We start from the raw sequence: 24,363 nt of genomic DNA, 5'->3' as shown, positions 1-24,363 counted from the left end.
TGTAATTTTGTTTTGCTTTTTGAGTCAGGGTTTCTCTGAGTAGCCCTGGCTGTCCTGGAACTCTCTCTGTAGACCAGGCTGGCCTCGAACTAAGAGATCTGCCTGGCACAACTATATAATTTAAAGGTTTGGTGTGCTGGTGCATGCCTACAATCCCAGCACTCAGAAACTGAGGCACAATGGCCACAGGTCTGGGGTAGCCCAGACTATAGGGGTACAAACAACTGTGTCTCACAAACTAAGGGTCCAGAGAGATGGCTCAGTGGGTAAAGACCCTTCCCACCAAGACTGATGACCTGGGTTTAACCCAAGAGACACCTTATCCTCTCACCTCCATATTCATGCTGTGGCTTGTGTCCACCCCTGCCCCCAAATAAATAAATGAGGCTTTTTGTTGTTTGTTTGTTTTTTTTTTTGCTTTTGTTATTTATTATGTATATGGTGCAGGCCAAAAGAGGGCACCAGATCTCATTGCAGATGGTTATAAACCACTTTGTGGTTGCTAGGAATTGAACTCAGGACCTCTGGAAGAGCAGCCAATGTTCTTAATCTCTAAGCCATCTCTCCATCCTGCTTTTTGTTTTTTAAACTATTTTATTCTCCTTGAGAAAAATATTTCTATTAGAAAAATCACAAATCTTCTCTCTATAATTAAGGTAACTTTTTAAAAAGTATCTCCAGGTTTTTTTTGTCATTGTTTTGTTTTTTCAAGACAGTGTTTCTCTGTATAACAGTAGTCTTTATATTCTGGAACTCACTTGGTAGAACAGCCTGACCTCAAACAATTTACAGATTGCTTCTGCCTCCTGAGTGCTGGGATTAAAGGCGTGCACCACCACTGCCTGGCAGTTTCTGTTTTGAAGACAGGCTGGCCTCTAATTCATTATGTAGCTGAACCTGACCTGAACTGAGCATGATGTTTCCAGGGCTAGGAGTTGGGATTATAGGTACCTGCCTACCTGGCTGCTGGCTTCCCCACCAGAATCAGCTGTAAATGTTTATACATTTCTCTCTCTCTCTCTCTCTCTCTCTCTCTCTCTCTCTCTAAGTAGCTATTTTTTGTTTTGTTTTGAGACAGCGTTTCACTGTGTAGCCATGGCTGTCCTGGAACTCACTCTGTAGACCACGTTGGCATTGAACTAACAGAGATATACCTGCCTCTGCCTGTTTTATAGTTAAAAACACAAAGAAGCTATTTTAGGTCCCAAATTTTTTTATTCAGCATTTAAATTGCAAAATTATATAAAATTAATCCAAATCATATAGCAAAGAGTTCTGAAAACTGAATTCGCAGTGAGTCGTGTGGTCCTTGATGATCTGCACAGTACCATCCTGCATATTGGTTTCTTCTATGCTGTCAAAATCAAGTATGTTTTGAACTCCAGTTTTGTTCAGTGATGGAGACAGGTGATCTCCATCTAATTCTTTTTTCTTAGTTACGACTGGCTCTTTTTTATTTTCTTTTTCCTCGGCTGAGTAGGTAGCACTGTTTTCTTTTATAAACTCAGGATCCATTTTTGCCTCCGGCTGCTGAGCTTCTCCAGACAGCATGTGAGGAACATCAGGACAGATGTGTTGAAGGCCCACAGCTGCGCCACAAGTCTTTGTTTTTAATGTTTCAGCTGCTACAGATGAATCAGAATCCGTCGTAGAGGTGGGAAAATGCTCTGTGTTTCCTTTCTCACTTGGAGGGCATCCTTCACTGACTCCTTTTTCCCTCCCTTGAAGCCCATCAGGATCACTACATTCTTGCAACTGTATCAAGAGAAAGAATAAATCAGAAATTCTTTGAAGTAACAGAAATTGAATCATAATACTCTGAAAATATTTTTAAAAAAAATTTGTGTATGTATGTGTGTTCATGCATGATACAGCACATACAGACAGGTCAGAGAGCAGCGTGTAAAAACTGGTTCTCACCTTCTATGATGTAGGTCCTGGGATCAAACTCATCAGGCTTGGCAGTGAGTGCCTTTACACTGTGTGTGTGTGTGTGTGTGTGTGTGTGTGTGTGTGTGTGTGTGTGTTTGTGTGTTTGTAGCAGGGAGGGTGTACGATGGAGGTGCTCAGAGGTGAAGGACAATTTTCTGGAGGTAGTTTTCCCCTTTCACCTACAGGGTTTCAAGTTCAGTTCACCAGGTTTATACAGAAAGCACCCGCACCTAATGAGCCACCGTAAGTACCAACTAGCTTCAATTTTCCTTTTCTATTCATTTTTTTAGACGGTCTAGCCTGGAACTCAAGATCTGTGCCTGCTTCTGCCTCCCGAGTGCTGGGATTAAGCCACAAAGACTGGTGGCTTTAATTTTCTGATTAAATCTTTCAATTGTGGCTGGGGGGATGGCTCAGCAGTTAGGAGCTCCTGCTGGGAAGACCAGGTTCAGTCCCCAAGCATTCCTATGGCAGATAGGGTGCCCGCCTCTGGCCTTGGCAGGTACCACACACAGCAAGATACAAGCAGACAAAACACTCATGCATACACGTAAAATCTTTACACTCAGGTTTCCTTTTCTTTTTTTTTTATTGAGACAAGGTTTCTCTACACATCCCTGGCTGTCCTGGAACTCACTGAGTAGATAGGCCTCTGCCTCCTGAGTGCTGGGATTAAAGGCCTGTGCCACCAGTGCTGCTGGCTAAATTTCAGGCCTTTAATCCCAGCACTTGTTAGGCAGAGGCAGGCAGATCTCTGAGTTTGAGGCCAGCTGGTCTACAAGGTTCCAGGACAGTCAGTGCTACACAGAAATTTTTTTTGCCTTGGGGCGGGGGAGGTTTTCTTAAAAAATTCTTCCCATTTTTCTTCATCTTCTTCACAATAAAAGGATTAACCTTTTATAAATGGCCTCAAATGTCTTTAAGTCATTACTACAAGAGCACTGTTGACTTTCTTGACTTTTCTTAGTCAGGAATGCTATTCCTAAGTTGCTTTTGTCCAATGTTGAAGACCATAAACATAACCAAACTTAAGGTTCAGCTCAAAACAACAATGAGTAAGTTCTACAATGTAATTTTTATGATTTGAGAATCAAAAGATACTTGCTTATTCTGCAAAAATCTCAAACTTCCTAAATATGTATGTATAATTGGAGGAATATTATGGAATTAAAAAACATTGTCCTTCTAAGAAATCAGATGTTAAAATGTTTTATTTAGGGGATGGAGAGCAGGCACAGTGGCTGCTTTTCTGGAGGACATGAGTTCGATTCCTAGCACCCACGTGGCGGTTCATGACTGTCTGTAATTCTACTTCCAAGGGATCTGATGTTGTCTTCTGACCTCCATGGCCACCAGGCACAAATGTAGCACACAGACACACATGTGGCAAAACACTCATACACATAAGATAAAAATTTTTACTGTTTGTATGCCCTCGTGTATGATAGTGCATCTACAGAAGTTGCTCCCATATAAATATTTCACTTGGATTAGCTAACAAACTAACAAGCTAAATTGTTACAATAAATTCTTTGGTGTATTTTTAGCAGTGAGGCCATGATGAGTGTCTCTTTGAGATGTGTGAGCCTTAAAATGCGTTGACGTGGTGCTTCTATAAATATTATCCAGAATAAAAGATTCTGTGGGGCTGGAGAGTAGGTGGGTGGTTAAGAGCACTGGCTGCTCTTCTAGAGGACCAGGGTTCAATTCCCAGCACCCTCATAGAGACACATGCAAGCAAAACAGCAATTCATATAAAATAAAAATAAATAAATCTTTAAAAAGAAAAGATTTTGGATTTCAAATAACGGCAAGACAAATTGCTAAATTTGTTTAAACGTAAAATTCTGAATCCAAGGTTCCCTTGCAAGCTCAAATACTATTTAGTAGAACACTAAATTTATCTGATTTTTATCCCTTGAGAGTTAATTATAGTAAAATGATTTTTTTAAAAATAAAATGAAATAAAATAAAATAAAATAAAGAGTGGCGTTTTAAATCACACAGTAAAGAAGCAGACAAAAGTTTTACTATCAGCTGGGCATGGTGGCACACACCTTTAATCTCAGCACTCAGGAGGCAGAGGCAGGTGGATCTCTGGGAGTTCAAGGCCAGCCTGGTCCACAAAGCAAGATCTAGGACAGCCAGGGCTGTTACACAGAGAAAGCCTGCCTTTAAAAAAAAAAAAAAAAAAAAAAAAAAAAAAAAAATTCAAGACTTGAAGTCATTCGGGCAATGGTCACTTCACGTAAGTCGTTAGTCACTCTCCTTTAAACCCCACCGAAATATTACCTTTGCATGAATCTGAATCTTCTCATCAGTAACCCGAACAACTTCAATCAACGGTGGGGCTAAGGACCTCGCCTTAGTCAGTGGGGAGTGCAGGACCTCTTCAAGAAACTCATTAACATTTTCCTCATCAAGAAACAATCTTTCCTACAGTAGAAAGAGAAAAAAATATCCTTAGAGGTCACCGTAAAGGTCTTACATAGTTCAATGTTAAGTTTTTAAAATGTTTATCTCACCAACAGTGAGTGCTATCTTAAAAAGAGGCACTCTAGTGTGGTCCAGAATATAATTAATATAAAAACATCTATTCATGAGGTCCACCTAAAAAGAGAAGGATAAAAGGAAGTCTTGATGCTTTTCTAAGTTTACTAAAGTGTGCTTTCCCTACAGGATGATCTTACTTATGAACAGTATCTCTTTTATTTTTCTCAAATTATATAGTGTCTGCGGTAGCCCAGGCTGTCCTCTGTGTACCTGCAGGTGACCTTGAACTTCTGATCCTCCTGTCTCTACCTCCTAAGTGCTAGGATTATGCACATTATCACCATACCTGGTGCCCTGGTATTTCTTAGGAATATTCACTTCAAGGCTATAAATGCAATCCTAGCTATTATAGTTCCGTCTTCTGATAATTCCTAATGAACCAGCTCAGAAATACACAGAATATGTCTTTTAAATTCTTAACTATGGAAACTGGATGTAGTGGCACAAAACTGTCTTTCCAGCACTTGGGAAGTAGAGGCTGGAAGATCACAAGCTCAGGGTCACCCTCAGCTACACAGGAGTTCAAGGCTACTTTAGGCCACCTCAGACCCCAAGTCTCAGACAAAATACAGAAAAATTTGTTGGCCACTTAGGAGCCAATTACAATATTTTATTTAAAAGAAGTACATTTTTTAATTTGTTGAAGCAATGTCAGGATTTAACGAAGATATTTTAATACTGACTTTAAGAGCAAGGATTATGAAAAACTAAGAAGCCCAGTGCTGGGCTTTACTCCTAGTGATTAGTAGCAGAAGCAAGTGGATCTCTGTGAATTCCAGGACAGCCAAGGCTACAGAGAGAGTAAGAAAGGACAGACACACTTGAAAACATGGGTGCAGGCTTTTCATATTTAAAATTATTTAATTCATAAGATCAGTTTACTGCTACCTCAAATAAGATTATCCTCTTCAGTGCTTATATATAAGTAAATATTGTAATTACAAAGTAAAGATTATTAGGTGGTCCAAAGAGGGGGACAAAATCTGAGATAAGTTTCAAATTCTCTTTGATTATATTACAAACAGTATTTGAATTTGCAAGTGAACCAATGAATTAGAAGAATTTTACAGTTAGAACAATTTGCCTTTCTATTACTTGAAGATCCAGAATCTTACAATCTGTATATTATTATTGAAGCACCCCACTAAAAGCCAGGTGGTGGTGCACGCCTTTAATCCTAGTGCTCTTTAGGCAGAGGCAGGTGTGTTTCTGAGTTTGAGGCCAGTATGATCTACAGAGCGAGTTCCAGGACAACCAGAGCTACACAAAGAAACCCTGTCTCAAAACAAAACAAAAACAAAAACACAAAAGGAAAGAAAATAAGAAAAGCAACTGTAGCTGGGCATGGTGACGCAGGCCTTTATTTTATTTATTTATTCATTCATTCATCCATCCATCCATTTATTGTTTTTTGTTTTTTTCAAGACAGGGTTTCTCTGTGTAGTTTTGGTGCCTGTCCTGGAACTCGATCTGTAGACCAGGCTGGCCTCAAACTCACAGAGATCCACCTGGCTCTGCCTCCCAAGTGCTGGGATTAAAGGCGTGCGACACCACCGCCCGGCGACACAGACCTTTAATCCCAGCATTTTGGAGGCAAAAGCAAGTCGATCTGTGTGTTCAAGGCCAGCCTGGTCTACATAGTTGCAAGACAGCAAGGGCTATGTACTGAGACGCACACTTTATCAAACGGTCCTAAGGACAACTAAAACAAACGGAGAGACATTTTCTGTGTAATTTACAACACCCACCAGAGGGCAACCTCGCTGAAATTAAACAGCTTCATAGGGCCAAATGGGATGTAGGGAAGGAGACTAAGACCTTGGAGTAGGATAGGCGAGTGCTCTACCACTGAGTTTAATCTCCAACCCCAGCATAGGACGTAAATTATTTCCTTCCCGGAAGTATTTTATCATTACCTGCACAGATTCCTAGAATCGGAAGAAAGTGATTTCCCAAGTTAAAATATGACCACTTTAGAGTGCTTTTTTGACATAAATACTTTTGAGAACGGCGAGTTATAACCCTTTTCAGGAAAGACAGAACCCTCAATTTTTTGCATGCAATACAGGAAATCATTAAAATCCAGTCTCTTCAAGTCAGTCGGTGGACCCAAGAAAACGGCTGCATTACGGACAACCCTGAAGACATGAAGCGCATCCTTCGGATAAGTACAAACTTCGCCTTGAGAACGCACTTACCACGCACTTTCACAATATGAACATAGAAAACATTTGGTTAGGTGCCTGTAACAAAACATTTTTAAAGTAAGATGGAGTATTTCAAATAGTGAAAACGGTTACCTCCAAAGACTCACTGTCCAAGCCACAATACCATTCTCGCCAATGTCCGCGGCTCTCTGGAGATTTGGCCAGTACTATCACTGCATTGTTTAAAGAAATGCTAATCTCGGGTTCTTTGGTACTCAACTTATTCTCCGGAGCAAACTGCAACGTGAAGGAGTAAGCTGAGTCTTGTGCGGAGAAGCACAATTTGTAGCGGAGGGGGCTCAGGTCCCCGTGAAGGCTTTGCGGCTGAATCCGAGGCACCTGAACGAGCAAAGTCAAGGAGTCTTGGTCCTGATGACACCGCAAAGGAGGGCACACAGGTTCGATGCTCTCGGTCCCGGGGCCACCCATGGCTGAGCCCGAGGCGTCGTGGCGGGTCCCCTCCTGCTCCTCACACGTCTGGGCACTGAGGTCTCCGCACAGTGCCGGTCTTGCCGCGGGGGACTCGGTGTCGCAGCCCGGGAACGCAGTGCAAGGGAGGCTTCGGTCCCCGGGAGGAGGCTCTTCCCCGAGGCCTAGGGACGCCACCGAGTCCCCACCGAAGTCTCGCTCCGGCTCGGGAACGAGCTCCCCTTCAGCGTCCGCAGCCCCGAAGCCCGGGGCTCCCGCTCCGGTCCGGTCCCCGAGGTCAGCTCGGGTCGCCTCCGCCGTCCCTTCCCGCGCCGCAGCCAGCTCGCCCTCGGAAGCGCGGGGTGAGCCGTCAGTTCCGGTCCCGGCCGCGGACTCTTCCGGCGTCGCGGCGAGGTCCCGGCGCGCGATCGACAGCGCCACCGGCAGCGTGACGACCAGCTGCCGCCGCGCCTTGTTGAACTGCGCCTTGCCGCGGCCGTCGTCCACCGGGTAGGGCAGCGAGAGCCGCAGCCGGTAGTCGGGGCTCCTGGAGTCCAGGCACAGCAGCTTCCCCTTCACCTCCAGTTCCGCCCTCTCGGCCGAGCGCAGCAGCGGCAGCTCGATGGTGACCACCAGCTCGTGCGGCAGGGGGCTCGGGGCGGCGTCGCGCGAGCAGCGGTAATCCTGGAGGTCCACGTGGTGGCGCTGCACCACGGTGCAGCGGGGCTCGGTGGGCTCGGGGGGCTCCGGCCGCTGCTCGGCCTGGGGATCCCGGGGCGCCGGCGTGCGAGCCGTGCTCTCCGCCGCCGCCGGGTAGGGGTACGGGTACGGCAGGTCCGGGAAGAGCCCGGGCGGCTCCTCCTCGGGCCGGGCAGGGACGCCCCCGGGAAGGGGAGTGCGCAGCACCGCGGCCTCAGGCACCCCCTTGTACTTGATCTTGAGGATCTTGGCATTCCTGCGGTCCAGCCTGACGCCGAACTGCTGCTCCACCGCCTCCAGGGCCGTGGCGTCCAGCATTTCGCGGAATCGCTCGTGGCTCCGGGCCAGCGCTAGCGCGTCCGGGTGGAAGACCACGTCGTAGACGGTGTAGCGGGAGCCGCCGCGCCCCACATACTTGCGGCCGGGCGCCAGGCTGTAGGGCAGGGACCAGTGGCTGCCAGCCGCCGCGCCGCCGCCGCGCCCCGCGCTCGGCCGGCTGCTGGGCGAGCCGACCAGCGGGTTGCTGCACACGTTCACGAAGCAGCGGTGCTCCCCGTCCAGGCTGGTACGCAGCACGTGGCCCGGCTCCGGGTGCACGAACCGCACCTCCACCCCGCGCTCCCGCTCCAGCGCTGTGATCTCCTCCTCGTAGCGCCTCCGGTTCTCAGGGTCCGTGATCTCCGAGGCATACTCGGAGAACATTCGGCGGAACTCTGGGTCCTGAAAGGCGGAGGTGAGCCGCTGCACCTCCTCTCCGCTCAGATCCAAGTCCTCCAGCGCTGAGGAGGCCGCCGCCTTGGCCATGGTGCCCCACTCCGCCCCTCACCAGAGCCCCGTGAAGGATCAGCCCGAACCTAGGATGCGCTTTGGGAACTAGCAGAAGTGATCAGCCTAGGAAGGTAACCGTTGGCTAGCTGGGCAGCGCGTGCTTTGTTGCCATAGTAACACCTTGGAGGCGGGGCAGTGATCTCGTGGAAATGCTAGAACTTGGCTGTTGGTTCAAATCAAGCAGCCACTCTACCTGCTACAGGCTTGAGACTTCTGTTCCAGGATACACGTACTTTGCAGTCCTCATTTTCAGCACTTTATCGTATTAACTGTTCACTTTCACAGACAAATGAGAAGTTTCCTAGCCAAGGCTACAATTCACACAAACCTAACTTTTATCTGGCCCTTTTCACTTTGTGAAACGGACATTTAAGCCCTAATTTTTGTTCTGTTTTCAGGTATCCTACCTTATAATTGTTCCGTAAAAACTCTTGGGGGCAAAAGATGGACTCGAAAATCCCAAAGCCCAGTAGACAAGGGAAAGTTATTCACTTTTCATAATGTAAAAGTAAGGTCCCATAAATCACTTAGCAAAATCACGGGCTTTGTCCTGATCGGTTTCCTTGGGTTGAGAATAGAATTAAAACTGCACGTCTTTTGAAAACCACATATCCTTACACTGACTCAGTAGTTCCTAACTGTGATTCTAAAAGAAAGACTATAAGCTCCACAAGGAATTAATGCAGCAGGTATGGTAGTAATACAACGGAATTTTATGCCGTCAGACTTTATGGAAATTGTTTTGTTATGGCGCCAGGGGCGGGACCCAGGACCTCACTTGTAGCATGAGCTCTACCACTGAGCCACACACCCCCAGGTCCAGCGCGAGGTTATGAATTGATGGCTGGCTAGTCCTGAATCAGTTGTATGTGCGCAGCGTTTAGCACAGTTTACATTGGCATTACTGCAATCATAAGACCTTTCCCAGGTTTTTCTCTTAACTCATCCTTTTTTGTGTGGGGAGGAAGAGCATCCCAGGACCAAACCCAGGGCCCGGCACCTACAAGACAAGCACTCTTCCACCGAGCTGCATTCCGAGCCTTCCATCTGTTCTCTGGGTCGCTTTTGCACACACCTTCCTCTGTTACATTTTAAGTAGACTGTCCCAAGACTGGGATAGCACCTCGTCTCCATTACGTCATCTCTTTCACAAATATATAAATATCGTCCGTACTCAGCTGGGCGTGATGGCGCACACCTTTAATGCCAGCACTTGGGAGGCAGAGGCACGCGGATCTCTGAGTTCAAGGCCAGCCTGGTCTTATAGATGGAGTTCTAGGACAGTGCAGCCAGGACGACACAGAGAAACCCTGTCTCAAAAAAACCAAAATAGATAAATAAACTCACAAATAACCAACTCCTGTTTCAAGTTCTAAACTCCAGACTCATCCAGCTGTCCATTTGATGTCTCCATTTGAGGCTTGGAATGGCTGATAATGGATCTCTGGACTACTACTGTTCTTTCCCTCACCTGTCCCTTGATCTCCCAGCAGCTGTAAGCCTGGCTTGGAATGCATTTTCCTCTTGACTTCGGCACTCAAAGGTCTGTTCTTTCCTCCTTTTCTTGCCTCTCACCTGCCAGCTTCCCTATACACCCAGGCCCATAGCTTGAAATGGCATCTGTCATCGGATCAGTCCTGATTAGATATTATTGCTTACTCTACCTACTATGTAGGCGAGTTAATGCTCTTTTTGAAATTTGTTCTATTGTTGTCTATGTGCATGCATTTGGTGCACACGTGTGTAGGTCAGAAGACAACTTTTGGGAGTTTGTCTCTTCTTCCACTGTGGGTACCGGGGAGCCAACTCAGGTGGTCAGGCTTGCACACAGCAAATGCTTCTACTCACTGAGCCATCTTGACAGGCTGATAAGTTAATGTTAAATCACTAGGGAAAAAAAAAATCATTGTGTTCTAACAGCAAAACCACTGGCACTCTCTTATGTTGAGAAAATGTTGGAACAATCACTTGGGGAAACTACTACTGAACATAATACATATGATGAAAAAATTTGAAAAAATTCTATTTTGAGGTATACATCCAACAGAAACATCACCACGACATATGTACTAGATGTGTTTGTACACACACACACACACACACACACATTTTAAAGATTTATTTTTAATCAGGTGTGTATGTGCACGGGAGTACAGGTGCCCACCAAGGCTAGATGAGTCAGGTTATGTCCCCTGGTCCTGTATTGTAGTGATTGTAAGCCACCCACTGTGGGTGCTGGGAACCGAACTTGGGTCCTCTAAAAGAGCAAAATGGAATCTTCTCTACTGAGCCCCTTGGAGTGTGTGTGTGTGTGTGTGTGTGTGTGTGTGTGTGTGTACACACACATTTTTTTTTTAAGATTTATTATGTATACAGTGTTTGCTTGCATGTATCCCTGCACACCAGAAGAGGGCACCAGATCTCATTACATATGGCTGTGAGCCACCATGTGGTTGCTAGGAATTGAACTCAGGACCTCTGGGTTCAGAGCAGCCAGTGCCCTTAACCGCTGAGCCATCTCTCCAGCCCTTAAGTGTATATATTTTTTAACAGCACTATTTGTTAGTAATCCTCATACTAGAAAATAACTTAATTATCACTCATAGTCAAATGGATAATTAACAGCATATATCCACCATACATCAGCTATATAGCAACACTACGAGTGAATACTAATGAATACCCCTGATGTGATGTTATATAGATGAAGCTAGACGCAAAATACATATGGATCGGAATCCATTGCATAACCAATAAAGACTTGGCTAAGTAAATCTTACTGGTAGAAAGTGGTCTATACAACTACATCAATAAGCCGAGCAGTGGTGGTACACACCTTTAAATTGAGGCCAGCCTGGTCTAGAGTGAGTTCCAGGACAGCCAAGACTACACAGAGAAACCCTGTCTAGAAAAATTTTAAAAAACCAACCAAACAAAAACAACTCTGTGAATAAAAGAGAAAATACTGAACTAGTGGTTGTTCTCCAGGGGAGAGAGGAGTGTTGTGCCTGGAAAGAACAAGAACAATCTTCCAGGGCAGGCTCCTTTCTTGATTCTAGTACAGTTATATTGGCTGTGGGGATATTTGATCACACTGTGAACCCCGAGATTGCATTATTTAAATCAAATCAACCACAGGTTAAGAGATGGAGCAAGCAGCCAGTTGACTGCAAGTAACCATAGAGAGTGCGGGGAGGCCAGAGAAAGGCACAGGAAGTAGAGGGGAGGGACATCTGGGTGGAGGAGGAGTTTTTGTTTCAAACGGGGCTGGGAGAAAGCTCTCTTTCTGAGATGACAGAGGAGGAAGCAGGTTCTTTCTCTGCCTCTCTGAGCTAGCAGGTTTTTAATCCAGCATCTGGTTCCTGAGTCTTTATTGGTAAAAAATAAAAAGATAGAGACTTGGTAAACAACATTTGCCTCCCTACGTGGAGGAAGCTAAGTCCTCGGTAGGTTCAGGCGTGGCCACTGTGCTCAGATAAAACAACAGTTACAGCTTGCAAAGATTCATTGAGGTCTATACACTGATAATGAGGGGCTTTAGATCTTGTATTTTGAAAGCTTCAAGTTTTGTTTAAAAAGAAGACTTTGAGCCAGGTGTGGTGTTTAACATCTATAATCCAGCACATAGGAGCAAAGGACAGGAAACTCATGAGTTCAAAACCAAACTTCTTTAAAAAAGAAGCCTTCATAGATCTTTAGGGTGAAACCACTGACTACAAAGTTAGACCTTCATGCCTACCTGACCACTGAGCCCTTGGAGACCCACATTAGATTTCTCCACCTGAACGTTTGATAGACATCCGAAAACATGTTCAGAACAGAAACCCTGACGACGCTCTCTCAAACCTGAAGTCTCAGTAAATACCACCACCTACCCCCTGCCCCCCCTCCCCAGCTTTTAGGCCTAAAACCTAAATATAATCCTTGATTCCTCTTTACCTTCCTCACTGCCATTCAGCTACCAAGTCCTACCTTGTCCTGCTGTAGGCTCAAAATCGGCTTCTGGCCATGTCTGGCCTGCCACATGTCCATCGCAGGCGTCTGCAATAAATTGCTTCCCATCTGGTCTCGGGCCGTTTTCTTACAGTTTATTTTGACATGGTTGCCTTGGTATCTCTTTCAAGTTATTACTGAATTTAGTTTCTCCTTCTGCAATGGATGATCCCCAGTAGGGGATCAAGCTCAGGGGATGTCAGGCTCAGCAGCAAGGGCTTAAGCCCCCAAACCATCTGACTGGCCCTTTCCGTGTATCTTTAAGCCCGGGACCATTTCTTTCCTTCCTTCCTTCCTTCCTTGCTTCCTTCCTCCCTCCCTCCCTCCCTCCCTTCTCCTTCCTTTTCCTTCCTTCGTTCTTCCTTCCTTCCTTTTCCTTCCCCTTCCTTCCTTCCTTCCTTCCTTCCTTCCTTCCTTCCTTCCTTCCTTCCTTCCTTCCTTCCTTCCTTCCTTCCTTCCTTCCTTCCTTCCTTCCTTCCTTCCTAAGATCTATTTATTTGGGCTGGAGAGATGGCTCAGAGGTTAAGAGCACTGACTGCTCTTCCAGAGGTCCTGAGTTCAATTCCCAGCACCCATATGGTGGCTCACAACCATCTGTAATGAGATCTGGTATCCTCTTCTGTATACATAATAAATAATTTAAAAAAAAAATCTATTTATTTATTATGTCTACAGTGTTCTGCCTGAATGTATCTCTGAAGGCCAGAAGAGGGCATCAGATCTCATTACAGATGGTTGTGAGCCACTAGGTAGATGCTAGGAATTGAACTCAGGACCTCTGGAAGAACAGCCAGTGCTCTTAACCTCTCAGCCATCTCTCCAGCCCCCGAGCCCATTTCTATCACTACTGTGGCTCTGGTGGCTTACCACTCAAAACCTACTGTAGTCACCATCTGTCTCCCCCTGGTCTATCCTGATGGCAGAAAACCCTTGATACCCAGTCCCTCAACTCCTGAGAATGTAAATGTCAGCTTAACTCCCACGGACATGCTTCTCCCACCTCCAAACAGCCCATCAAAAGTTATCCTCTTTACGATATTTTCACTGTAGGTCCTATTTGGTACTGTTTGTTAGAGTGTGGCTTCCCCCATTTGAAGGTAAGCTTCATGAAACCTAGAACTCTGCTTTTCTGTGAGGAGCTGGAGTCCCTGGTATCTAGGATGTGTTGGCTATGCATGTAATGAATGGACATACCGAGGGGGAAGACAGCAAGTTCAGCATGGAAAGGCTGATCCCAAAGCACTTCTGTAGGATAAAACGGACACAGAGAAGAAACTGGGGTGTGCACCCAAATACTAAAACTATTTCTTTTTTAAAAAGATTTTCCTGCCTTTGATCTCAACACTCCAGAGGCAAAGGCAGGCAGATCTCTGAATCTAAGGCTAGCCTGGTCTACAGAGCAAGTTCCAGAACAGCCAGGACTACACACAGAAACCCTGTTTCAAAAAATAAAATAAATAAATAAAAATAAAGATTTATTTTCTTTTTCATTTATGGATGTGTGTGTAAGCCCACTAGAGTGGCCAGGCCCCTCCCCAGAGGACCCCCAACTGCCAGGTTCCACCCACAGAACACTCTAACTGCCCTAAATACTGGACCCTGCAGAGCAAAAAGCCCAATCTCTGGACATGAAATCCCACCAATCTCCACCCTGGAGCGCTCCACTCTCTTCCCTGGATTCTGATCCCCTTGCAAGAGCAGCAAGTGCTCTTAACCACTAAGCCCTCTCCCCAGCCTCTAAAGATTATTTCTGATGATAAAAATATAGTTTATAAAAAACTGCAGGTTATGAAACATTTTTAAATTTATGCTTATTTGAGTTTTCTAATTTTGCTAGGAATTTGGAAGTTTTTTTGGGTTTTGTTTTGGGACAGGGTATCACTGTAACTCTAGCTGGCCTGGAACTTACTACATAGTTCATCTGGCTTCAAAGACACTGAGAGCTGAGGTTAAAGGTGTGTGCCTCCACACCCAGCAGTTTTTAAATACCTTCTCATTTAAGTTTTAAAGCTGAGGCAGTCAGGGGAGTCCTGGGAGGTCCTGAACTCATGTGAGAGTCAGTAAACATCCTCAAGAACTGATGACCCTTGTAACTGAAGTCACCCTTGTGACTTCAAATCTCACCCTGTCCTTGGACTTGCCTCTCCCAAACCCGGTTAGTTTTTGTTCATTGTAAGTGAATCTGTCTTTGGTATTGTTACATCAGCACAGAGAAGTGAAACCCATGATTCAAAGTAAACTATGCGGCTCCAGTGTAGCTCAGTGGCAGAATGTTGCCTAGCAGCCTATGATCATGGTCCTGGGTTCGATCTTCAGTGTAGCCAAAACAAAACTTACATGAAAACCTTATGTTTTGTAAGTATAAAAACTATGGGAATGATAGTCAAAAATTTCCACTGCCAAAAGATAATTATGTAGTAAATATACAATACCCCAAAGCAGATTTTTCTCAACTTTGTAAGATGGAATTTTGTGAGTAAACAATTAAAAAACCTGTTAATATATTATTAGAGTTATTATGCTGTCAATAGCCCATGTTAGATTAAAAAGATTCACAAAATTTTTTAAAATTTATTTAACTTATTTATTTTATGTGAATTGGTGTGAAGGTGTCAGATTTCCTGGAACTGGAGTTACAGACAGTTATGAGCCACCATGTGGGTGCTGGGAATTGAACTTGGGTCCTCTGGACGAGCAGCCAGTGTCTTAACCACTGAGCCATCTTCTCTCCAGCCCGAGTCACAATACTTACTTTTAAAATGGACTGCACTGTGACTAGCATGGAAATAATGAAACACGAGCAAATACGTCATTGCACCACATTTTAAACATACCTGCAGGCTTTTGAGACTGCAGAGGAAACATTTTTCTATAAAATTTTCTGAAGTGTAACATGACATCAAATTTCCATAAAATACAATTTGTGCAGAACATTCTAAGGTTTACCATAAGTTTATTACAATTTAATGTACAAATTACACAAGATAAAAATAAGAAAATTCATTTCATTTATTCTCACGACTCTCAAAAGCCCTGAAGTTTGCTGAAATAGAAAAAATAAAATAAAATTAAGCATTATCACTCATTTCTTAATACTTAGTTGTAGTTATGTTTAAAGACACATCCAAACACATGCACATTCATAATTCAAGAGGAAACACTAAAAACATATCTCACATCCAACTTATTCTCCTAAAAGGATACATCTTTATAAAGGGAGTTAATTAAAAAAATAAAAATTAGAAAAAAAAATAAAAAAACTGGGCTACACAGTTCTAAGCCAGCTAAGAATGGCTCACACAAAAACACGTACAAGAAATGAAAGCTGAGTATGATGTGATACACTGGTAACTCCAACACTGCAGAGGCTGAGGTCGGACAGCAAATCCAGGCCAGCCTGAGCTACCCTCAAAAAGACAAGCTGACTGGTAAATGCTGGCCTCATATGTCCAGGACCCTGAGTTCTGTCTGGGGAAGCGGGGATGCTTTAAAAAAAATGTACTCAAAAAACTGGGTATGGTGGAACATGCCTCTAATCCAAGCTACATAGTGAGACCCTGTCTCAAAAAGGAAAAAGAAAAAAGAAAAAAAGTGGCTTGGGAGTTGGAGAAATGGCTTAAAACACTCGATGCTCTTGCAGAGGACCCGAGTTCAGTTCCCAGCACCCACATCAGGCAACTCACAACTGCGTGTAACTCCAGATCCGGGAGATCTGATGCCCTCTTCTGGTACCAGGCTCACCAAGTGGTCAGTTGTACTTTCCGAAGACCTTTGAACCCCATCACCACACATCTAGGGTCTCTCTACTTTGCTGCCAGTCTGTTCGGCCTATGCTTCGAGAAACAGCCATATGGGAGGAATAGGAAGCATCCTCAGGTGTCAACCTACGTGGGAACTAGCCCACCTCCAAAGCCAGCCTGAGAAGCCACCGAAAAAGTTCTTATCAACAGAAACCAACTGTTCAGTCTAAAGCATTCCCAGGAGGTCACTGCAGACATACAAGGAAAATCTAAGCATACCTATCAAGTGTGACTTTCAGAACAGAAAAGCAAGAGAAGGCCATGCTCACCTGTCTTCCACTGTCTTACTGGAAGGGTAAAAAACTTTGAATGCAAATCCACTTCTTGGAAAAGAGCCCTTTAGAGACAAAAATGTCTGTAAGTGACTATTGGACTTGTAAAAAAAAATAATCCCTATTTTTAGAATCACATTTCTTAGTCAGGATTTAAAATTACAAGATGTGACTAAAACTGTTAGCAGTTTTTTTTTTTAAAGAGGTTATTATAAAATGTCACAGTCTAGTAATCTTCTAAGTTGACCAGTTTTATTCCAACAAATGTCATTGGAAATGCTTTGGCATGGCTCCACTCATAGAAACAAGTAGTACTGTAAAATATTAAACATGCGTAGAAGACAGACATTGTGTTCAAGGAGTCTTCCCTGCCTTCCCCCTCAATGCCAGGTTGACAGGATCCCAGTGTGCCCCCAGCACCACTGAGCAGGAATTACAAGCGACTGTCTATGATGAAGACCTAATGTTACCTCGGAGACTAGAGCTTTTCAGTCTGTCTGAAGCCCTGAATCAATGCTTGTCCTACAGCAAGCACTCAGTACTGTAAGTACCAAAAAGAGATAGAAGAAAAAATGGGGCTGGAAAGATGGCCCAGCAGTTAAACACATATACTGCTCTTTGAGATGATCCAAGTTCAGTTCCCAGTACCCACTTCAGGGGGCTCAACATCACTCCAGCTTCAGAAGCATCCGACACCCCTGGTCTCTGGGCACCTGCATGCATATGGGCATAGCCACACAGAGACATATACATATAACTTAAAAAATAATAAGATCATCTTTTTTAAGAAAGAAAAAAGTAATGAAGCATTATCAAAATATCAAGTTTTGAACCTGACCAAAATGTATAAGGTTAAAAAAAAGAGAGAGAGAATGTGTCAACTAAGAAAATGTCTGACAATATAGCAAATATCTAAAGAGGATATCCAATGAGGAAATAGTCTCACTGCGATATCTGAATGTAATGAAGACTGAGGGGCTGGAGAGATGGCCCAGCTGTTAAGAGCACTGGCTGCTCTTGCAGAGGAACCAGGTTCAATTCCCAGCAACCACATGGCAGCTCACAATCATCCATAACTCCAGTTCTAGAGAATCCAATGCCGTGTTTTGACATCCTTAGTCACCAGTCACACACATGGTGCATTTTTTTAGGTTTAAAATAAACCTTAAAAAAAAAAAAAAAAAAAAAAAAAAAAAAAAAAAGACTGTGAAAACCAGACCACAAATTTTATGCACCGAAGCCAAGTATGCTGATCCTTGGAGAATGATTCTCAACCAGGGATTCTTGTCCCTTAAGAGACATTCAGAAACATCTAGGGATACTTATGATTGTCACGAGTGAAAGATGTAACTGACATCCAGTGAGGATCAAGGATGCTGCCAAGCTTCCTACAGAGCATGAAAGCCCCTACAATCAAGAATTAATTACTTGGTCCAAGATGCAAATGTACCAAGGTTGATGATGAGCCCTGTGTAGATAGATAAAGCCACACAAATGTACACTTGACAAAAGCAACCAGATGAAACAAAAAGGTATTAAGATTTAAAATTCAGAAGAATCAGCATGCAGACTAAAAATCACAAGATGGCCCAGTGTAGAGGAGCACACCTTTAATCCCAGCACTCAGTAAGCATAGGCAGCTAGGTCTCAGGGTTTAAGGACAGCCTTGTCCATACAGAGTTCCAGGGCTACACAATGACACCCTCCCTCAAATCAAAACAAAGCAAACACACAACCAGCAAAGACAATGTTCTGTTTGATATAAACGATGGTTATGTGATTATTTGTGGTATGTATTTTCCAGGTCCTAAAGTCAATCATATCTTCAGATACTGAAGCAGCTTGAACATTCCAGAGTCATTTCAAAGTGCTGTAGAAAAATTAAATAATCAAGTGCACTGTAATGAAATTTCATTCATCGGGCTTGGACTCTGGACATTTGGGCAGTTTCTACAAACCACAATTCTCAAAGGAAAAGCATCAAGAAGGTAAAGAAATGGCTCCAGGATCTGAAAGCAATTCCCAAAGAGGAACTGCACAGTGTGTGACTTTGCTACATTGAAAGGAAAAATACTCATTTGATTGTATATTTTGGTCTGCTTATTATTTAAAAAATCTAGCCAGGTGATGGAGGCACACGGCTTTAGTCCCAGCACTTGGGAGGTAGAGGCAGGTGGATCTCTTAGTTCGAGGCCAGTCTGATCTACAGAATGAGTTCTAGGACATCCAGGGATACACAGAGAAACCTCTTGAAATGTCTTGGGGGGGGGAGCGGGGACGGACGGACAAAAAACTACAATACATTATAGTTATATCACAAACCAAGAGTTTAGGAATCTTCTATGTATACCAAATTATATCAGTGCTTAACTATGTATTTAATCACAGTGATGATTTTATTCTCTCATAAAGTCATAGAGATGTGCTATAGGGTGCAAAGTGGCTGAACAGGTAAGGTACTTGCTGCTGAGCCCGACAGCCTTGGTTCCATCTTTGGGACCCACATGGTGAAGGAGAGAACTGACTCTCACCATGGTATACACGCTACCACACACACACAAACGACACACAAGGTAATTTGCAAAATTAGAGAAGAGAAAGAAAAATGTGCTATACTCTTGCCCATCCATGGCATCCTTACAGGGTTTATGCAGAGGCACTCAGTGTTGGTCACGGTGAAGGGATCATACTTGTCTGCAATGACCAGCAGATCAGGCACAGGGTACACTCTCAGAGTATAATCATATGCCCAGTGGACGGGGCAGACATAAAGAGGCAGAGGAGTCAGATGTCCCTGAGATAAGACAGTCTTTACAAACTACAACAGAACACAAAACAAAACAAAACAGCTCATCAGTGAAAGCAAAAACCATGAAACAAGTAGTTTTAAATTAAGTATTGATTTCCATGAAGACCTGGAATATCTACAAAAAAAAAAAAAAAAGCCTTGAGTCACAGAACATGAAGAAACATTGCTCTTAGAATGAAATTATCACATATTCTAGGGAAAAACAATCTAAGTTTTCATTTAATATCATTTATCATAACACTGACCCTCTCTAGTCATTCTGAATCAACCGTAGATATAATAAAGTCATTTACTACTTCAACTCATTAAAAAAAAAGGGGGTGTGTGGTAATCTGTACTCCCACCAATTAGAAGGCTGTGTATTGCTATGAATTTGAGGCCAGCCTAGGCTACAGAGAGAGACCTTGTCTCCAAAAAAAAAAAAAAAAAAAAAAGAAATCTAAAATAATAATAATAATATTTGATACTGCTGGACATGATAGTACATGCCTGTTGTCCCAGCTACAGAGACGGCTAAGAGGATTATTGGAGCCTATGAGTTTAGGCCAGCCTGACTAACTCAGTAAGACCCATCTCTTAAAAAACAAACAAACAAACAAAAAAAAAAAAACAATTATAACAATTTCACAGGGCTGGTAGGATTGCTCAGTGGGTACAGCGCTTGCCACCCACAATGCAAGCCTGGTGACTTGAGGTGGGTCCACTCCCCATGGAAAGGCGGAAAGAGAACGGACTTCACAAGCTGCTGCTCTCTGGCTTCCATACGTGTGCCACCCACACTATATACACACAAGAGGAAAAGTAAAAATTACAGCTTCATAGTGTAAGTCAGGGGTCAGTAGCCAGTCAACCCAGCTACGCAGTAAGACTATCTTTAAAAAGAAAAAGAAATTTGTAACAAAACATAAAAGTGATTTACTTCATACCTCTCAATGACAACTGTGTGTTTGAGAACTTTGAACTTACAAGATAAACACTGCATGTGCTGATGTGGACACACCATAGGAAATACATAGGCAGATCTCTGTGAGTTCAAGGCCAGCCTGGGCTACCAAGTGAGTTCCAGGAAAGGCGCAAAGCTACACAGAGAAACCCTGTCTCGAAAAAAAAAAAGAAATATGTAATAAACCTGAGAAATATGAGCATCTTTAAAAATAACACACATATTATGAAGTAAATCTAGGAGGTCTCAGGGAAACCGAGAAGCTTCAAACGAAGCCCCTGCTTGCTCTGGCCTTCCATCTGTCTCTAGGTTCTTCAGCAGAAAGCCACAACCCCGACATAAGAACAGAACTCCACTGCCATGGTACACCACAAGGAACAGCAAAACACAAGCGCACAGGGCTTAACTAAGTTCACAAAGCACAGCATTTAAAGGAGTTCAATCAAAGCCGGGCGGTGATGGCGTACGCCTTTAATCCAGCACTCAGGAGGCAGAGGCAGGCGGATCTCTGAGTCAAGGCCAGCCTGGTCTACAGAGCGAGTTCCAGGACAGCCAAAAGAGGAACTGTCTTGAAAAACAAACAAACAAAGAAAAACAAACAAAATAGTTTAATAAAACAGAAAAGCCCACAAGAGCTGAAGAGATGGCTCAGTGGTTAAGCAGTCATGAGGACCCGAGTTCAGATCCCAGCACCCATGTCAGACTGCTTGCCAACACCTGTAACTCAGCTCCAAGGGACCCAATGCCCTCTTCTGGCTTCCATACATGTGCACATACATGTGCATACTATGCTCACAGAGATACACACACAGAAATGACAAAACTAAAAAATAAATCTTTTAAAACAAAACCAAGGACTGGAGTACTGACTCAGTGGTTAAGAGCACTGTGGCTCTTGCTCAGGACCAGGGTTCGATTCCCAGCACCCACATGGGGGCTCACAACCCTCTCTAACTCCAGTCCCAAGGAATCCAATGCCGCCTCCATAGGCATCAGGCACAGCCATGGCACACGTACATACATGCAGGTAAAACATCCATATACACAATTTAATAAATAAATACAAAACAAAAGGTAGTTTACTGAAGAAGACTACTTACATGAGTAGGAATATCCAAACTGCTACTAGGAAAACGGACACAGTTTCGACACATTTTATTCACTAAGTCTTCACGAAAGACAATAATTTCTTGTGTACAATACTGAATTCTGAAATAAAGCAGTAGTTGAATATTTGACTTCCTCAGAGAAAAAAATGATTTTGAAAGTCTTTTAATATCAATATCACCCATTGCACTTCTCAATGGTCAACCAGTCTATCTCATCTGTTCTCCAATGCAATTATTTAAAGCTCTATCTATCTATCTGTCTATCTATCTATCTATCTATCTATCTATCTATCTATCTGTCTGTCTGTCTGTCTGTGTGTGTGTGTGTCTGTGTCGCACACATGCAGAGTGCTAGGGTTTGAACTAAGCCCTTTACATTTTCCATGAAAGCACTCTACCACTGAGATGTGCTCCCAGCCCTTTACTAAGTTCTAAATAAGTGCCCAACACTATGCAAAGATTAGTGAACAGAACAGAAGAAAAAGATACGAGTCTTACACACTTGACATTCTCATGCTGGAAGAGGGCAGAGAAATTAAAGACATGATAATGATGTCTGTTGGAAAAGAGAGACAGGTGAAGAGGGATCACACTCTGGGAGGAGAGGGTTTAGAAGGCTGGAGGATTAAGACAGGATTAGAGCCAGTGCTGTGGGATGTTCTGTATGGCAAATGTGTTGCTCTGATTAGTTAGTAAATAAAACACTGATTGGCCAGTAATCAGGCAGGAGGAAGTATAGGCGGGACAAGAAGGAAAAGAATTCTGGGATGTAGAAGGCTGAGTCAGAGACACTGCCAGCTGCCACCATGACAAGCCGCACGTGAAGATGCCGGTAAGCCATGAGGCAAGGTATAGATTTATGGAAATGGATTAATTTAAGCTATAAGAACAGTTAGTAAGAAGCCTGCCATACAGTTTGTAAGCAATATAAGTCTCTGTGTTTACTTGGTTGGGTCTGAGTGGCCGTGGGACTGGCGGGTGAGAGAGATTTGTCCTGACTGTGGGCCAGGCAGGAAAACTCTAGCTACAAGCCAGGAAGGCTCATCAGACACAGTGACCTAAGACATCTGGAAGCGGGCACTGCAGGCGGGGGAAGAGGCAAAACACAGGACCCAAGGCTGGAGTGTGCCTTGCATGCTTGGGACGCAGACACGGACGTGAGGAAGTAACCGGGAGAGGAAATTAAAGCGGAAACAGCGCATCACGCAGGGTGGCCATGACTACCTCTGCAAGGATGAGAGACCCCATCTTTCAAGACAGGAGGGCAACAGGACATGGTCTCTACAGGAAGGAGTGGAAGCCAGAGGCCACTTTAGAGGTTAATGATCCAGATTAGCAGGACCGGCGGGTCATAAATGTGAGAGGTGGCCTTTGAAGTTGATTGGGATACCTCAAAAACTGTGTGTAAGGGAAACCTCCATGGTTATGGCCTGAGCAATTGGAAAATCAAAGGTACCACAAAATGAGATGGGGAAGGCCCCAGAACAGGTGAGAGATGGTAGCTAGGGGAGGATCAGAGCTGTCATTTATCTACCAGACATCCAGGAAAAGATGACAGTGGACACCTGGACCCGAGAGTATGGGATTCAGGAGAAAGCTGGAAACACTGTTGCCAACACAGACGATAAATTCACTATTAGTTAGGTATTTGCATATAGTTAAAATATTCTTCAAACCTTGAGGAATCCAAAATCAAATTTTCTTTTTAGATTTACTCAAATTTCAGAAATAAATTTTTTAAATTAAACAAAAGAAGTTAAACACAAAATGCTGTTATTTACCTGCAAGGATTAGTAGTGAAAACTGAGAAAGGTACCCTTTGTCTGAATTCCTTCGTGATGCTTTCAGCAAGTGGCGGCCTATAAAAACAATGTGATACAGGATGTGTTTACAGATTTTACACCATTCTCCTGACTGCCAAAAAACAGAAAACAAATGTGAGCAAAGATTACCTTGGTAAGATGGAACCAAACCCAGGGTCCTCCGGACCAGGCACAAACACAAAACGGCTACTGTGGGAAAACCCAACACCACCATTAGAAATAACAAACAAAGTGTGACACCCCCGGGGGCAGAAATTAACTCACTGCCTTCCACTTCTTTTGTTTTTTTGAGTAGACGTCTTGCTATGTAGCCTGGAATCTGCAATCCTCTTGCCTCAATCTCCCCGGTACTCGGGTGCCATTATGCCTACCTACAATTTTTTTTTATTTTATGCATTTTAATAAACTGCTAAAAGTCTCCAATCTAAAACTATGCATTGGCAGCATGGTGACCAGTGCATCTGCACGGTCCAGTCACTGAGGATGCTTTAACTGTGGCTAGTGTGGCCGACGGACTGAATCTTAAGTAATTTTACATGTGTGTGTATGCTTGCACACACGTGCACATATATGTATGTTCAAGCCTGTGTCTGCTATGGCACACATGTGGAATTCAGAGGACATCTTGTAGGAGTTGGTTTTCTCCTTTATGGGTCTCAGGAATCGAACTCAGTTACCAGGCTTGGCAAGCACCTCTTCCCACCCAGCCACCTTGCTGGTCCAGATTGATTTGTCTTTACAGAGGTTCATGAGGACCGTGATGATCATGCGGAAGGTCCATCTCCAAACTAGTGTCACCAAAAACTACAGATCAGCTTGCCAGTCTGCCTTCTAAGTTTGGTTTCACTATAAATCCAGAGAGCAGGCTAACACACATGAGGATGTGAGAATTTTACCCTGGGATCTTTTAACACTCTCAACTTTTTCTACAGGCAATTTCTTTATAATCATTGATATAAATAAACTTCATGATTCATTAAAAAAAAA

The 24,363-nt window shown here is 43.7% G+C and overlaps 2 protein-coding genes across 3 annotated transcripts in view; both read right to left on the bottom strand.

Annotated features, from left to right (window-relative positions):
• Positions 1-1,195: 1,195 nt before the first annotated feature.
• On the bottom strand, positions 1,196-8,710 carry Dnaaf2 (dynein axonemal assembly factor 2). Its single transcript, XM_006985427.4, has 3 exons — positions 6,786-8,710; positions 4,225-4,368; positions 1,196-1,755 (listed from the first exon to the last, which is right to left on the bottom strand). Exons 1-3 carry the CDS (start codon positions 8,601-8,603, stop codon positions 1,249-1,251), a joined length of 2,469 nt encoding a protein of 822 aa, XP_006985489.1. The 5' UTR covers positions 8,604-8,710; the 3' UTR covers positions 1,196-1,248.
• Positions 8,711-15,197: 6,487 nt separating this feature from the next.
• Pole2 (DNA polymerase epsilon 2, accessory subunit) overlaps positions 15,198-24,363 on the bottom strand; it is a 32,494-nt gene continuing 23,328 nt past the window's right edge. The window contains exons 14-19 of one of the 2 annotated variants that reach the window (XM_006985429.4): positions 23,506-23,565; positions 23,335-23,412; positions 21,545-21,653; positions 19,334-19,510; positions 16,690-16,757; positions 15,198-15,663 (exon numbers count right to left, since the gene is read on the bottom strand). In XM_006985429.4, the coding sequence (XP_006985491.1) occupies positions 15,645-15,663; positions 16,690-16,757; positions 19,334-19,510; positions 21,545-21,653; positions 23,335-23,412; positions 23,506-23,565 (511 nt within the window). In that variant the 3' untranslated portion in view covers positions 15,198-15,644. The remainder of the gene's footprint in view (positions 15,664-16,689; positions 16,758-19,333; positions 19,511-21,544; positions 21,654-23,334; positions 23,413-23,505; positions 23,566-24,363) is intronic. The other variant, XM_042260529.2, reaches the window with a different exon arrangement.

This window comes from Peromyscus maniculatus, chromosome 14 (genome assembly GCF_049852395.1).
Source record: "Peromyscus maniculatus bairdii isolate BWxNUB_F1_BW_parent chromosome 14, HU_Pman_BW_mat_3.1, whole genome shotgun sequence".
Lineage (NCBI taxonomy): Eukaryota > Metazoa > Chordata > Mammalia > Rodentia > Cricetidae > Peromyscus > Peromyscus maniculatus.
This window is presented reverse-complemented; position numbering and strand designations above follow the sequence as displayed.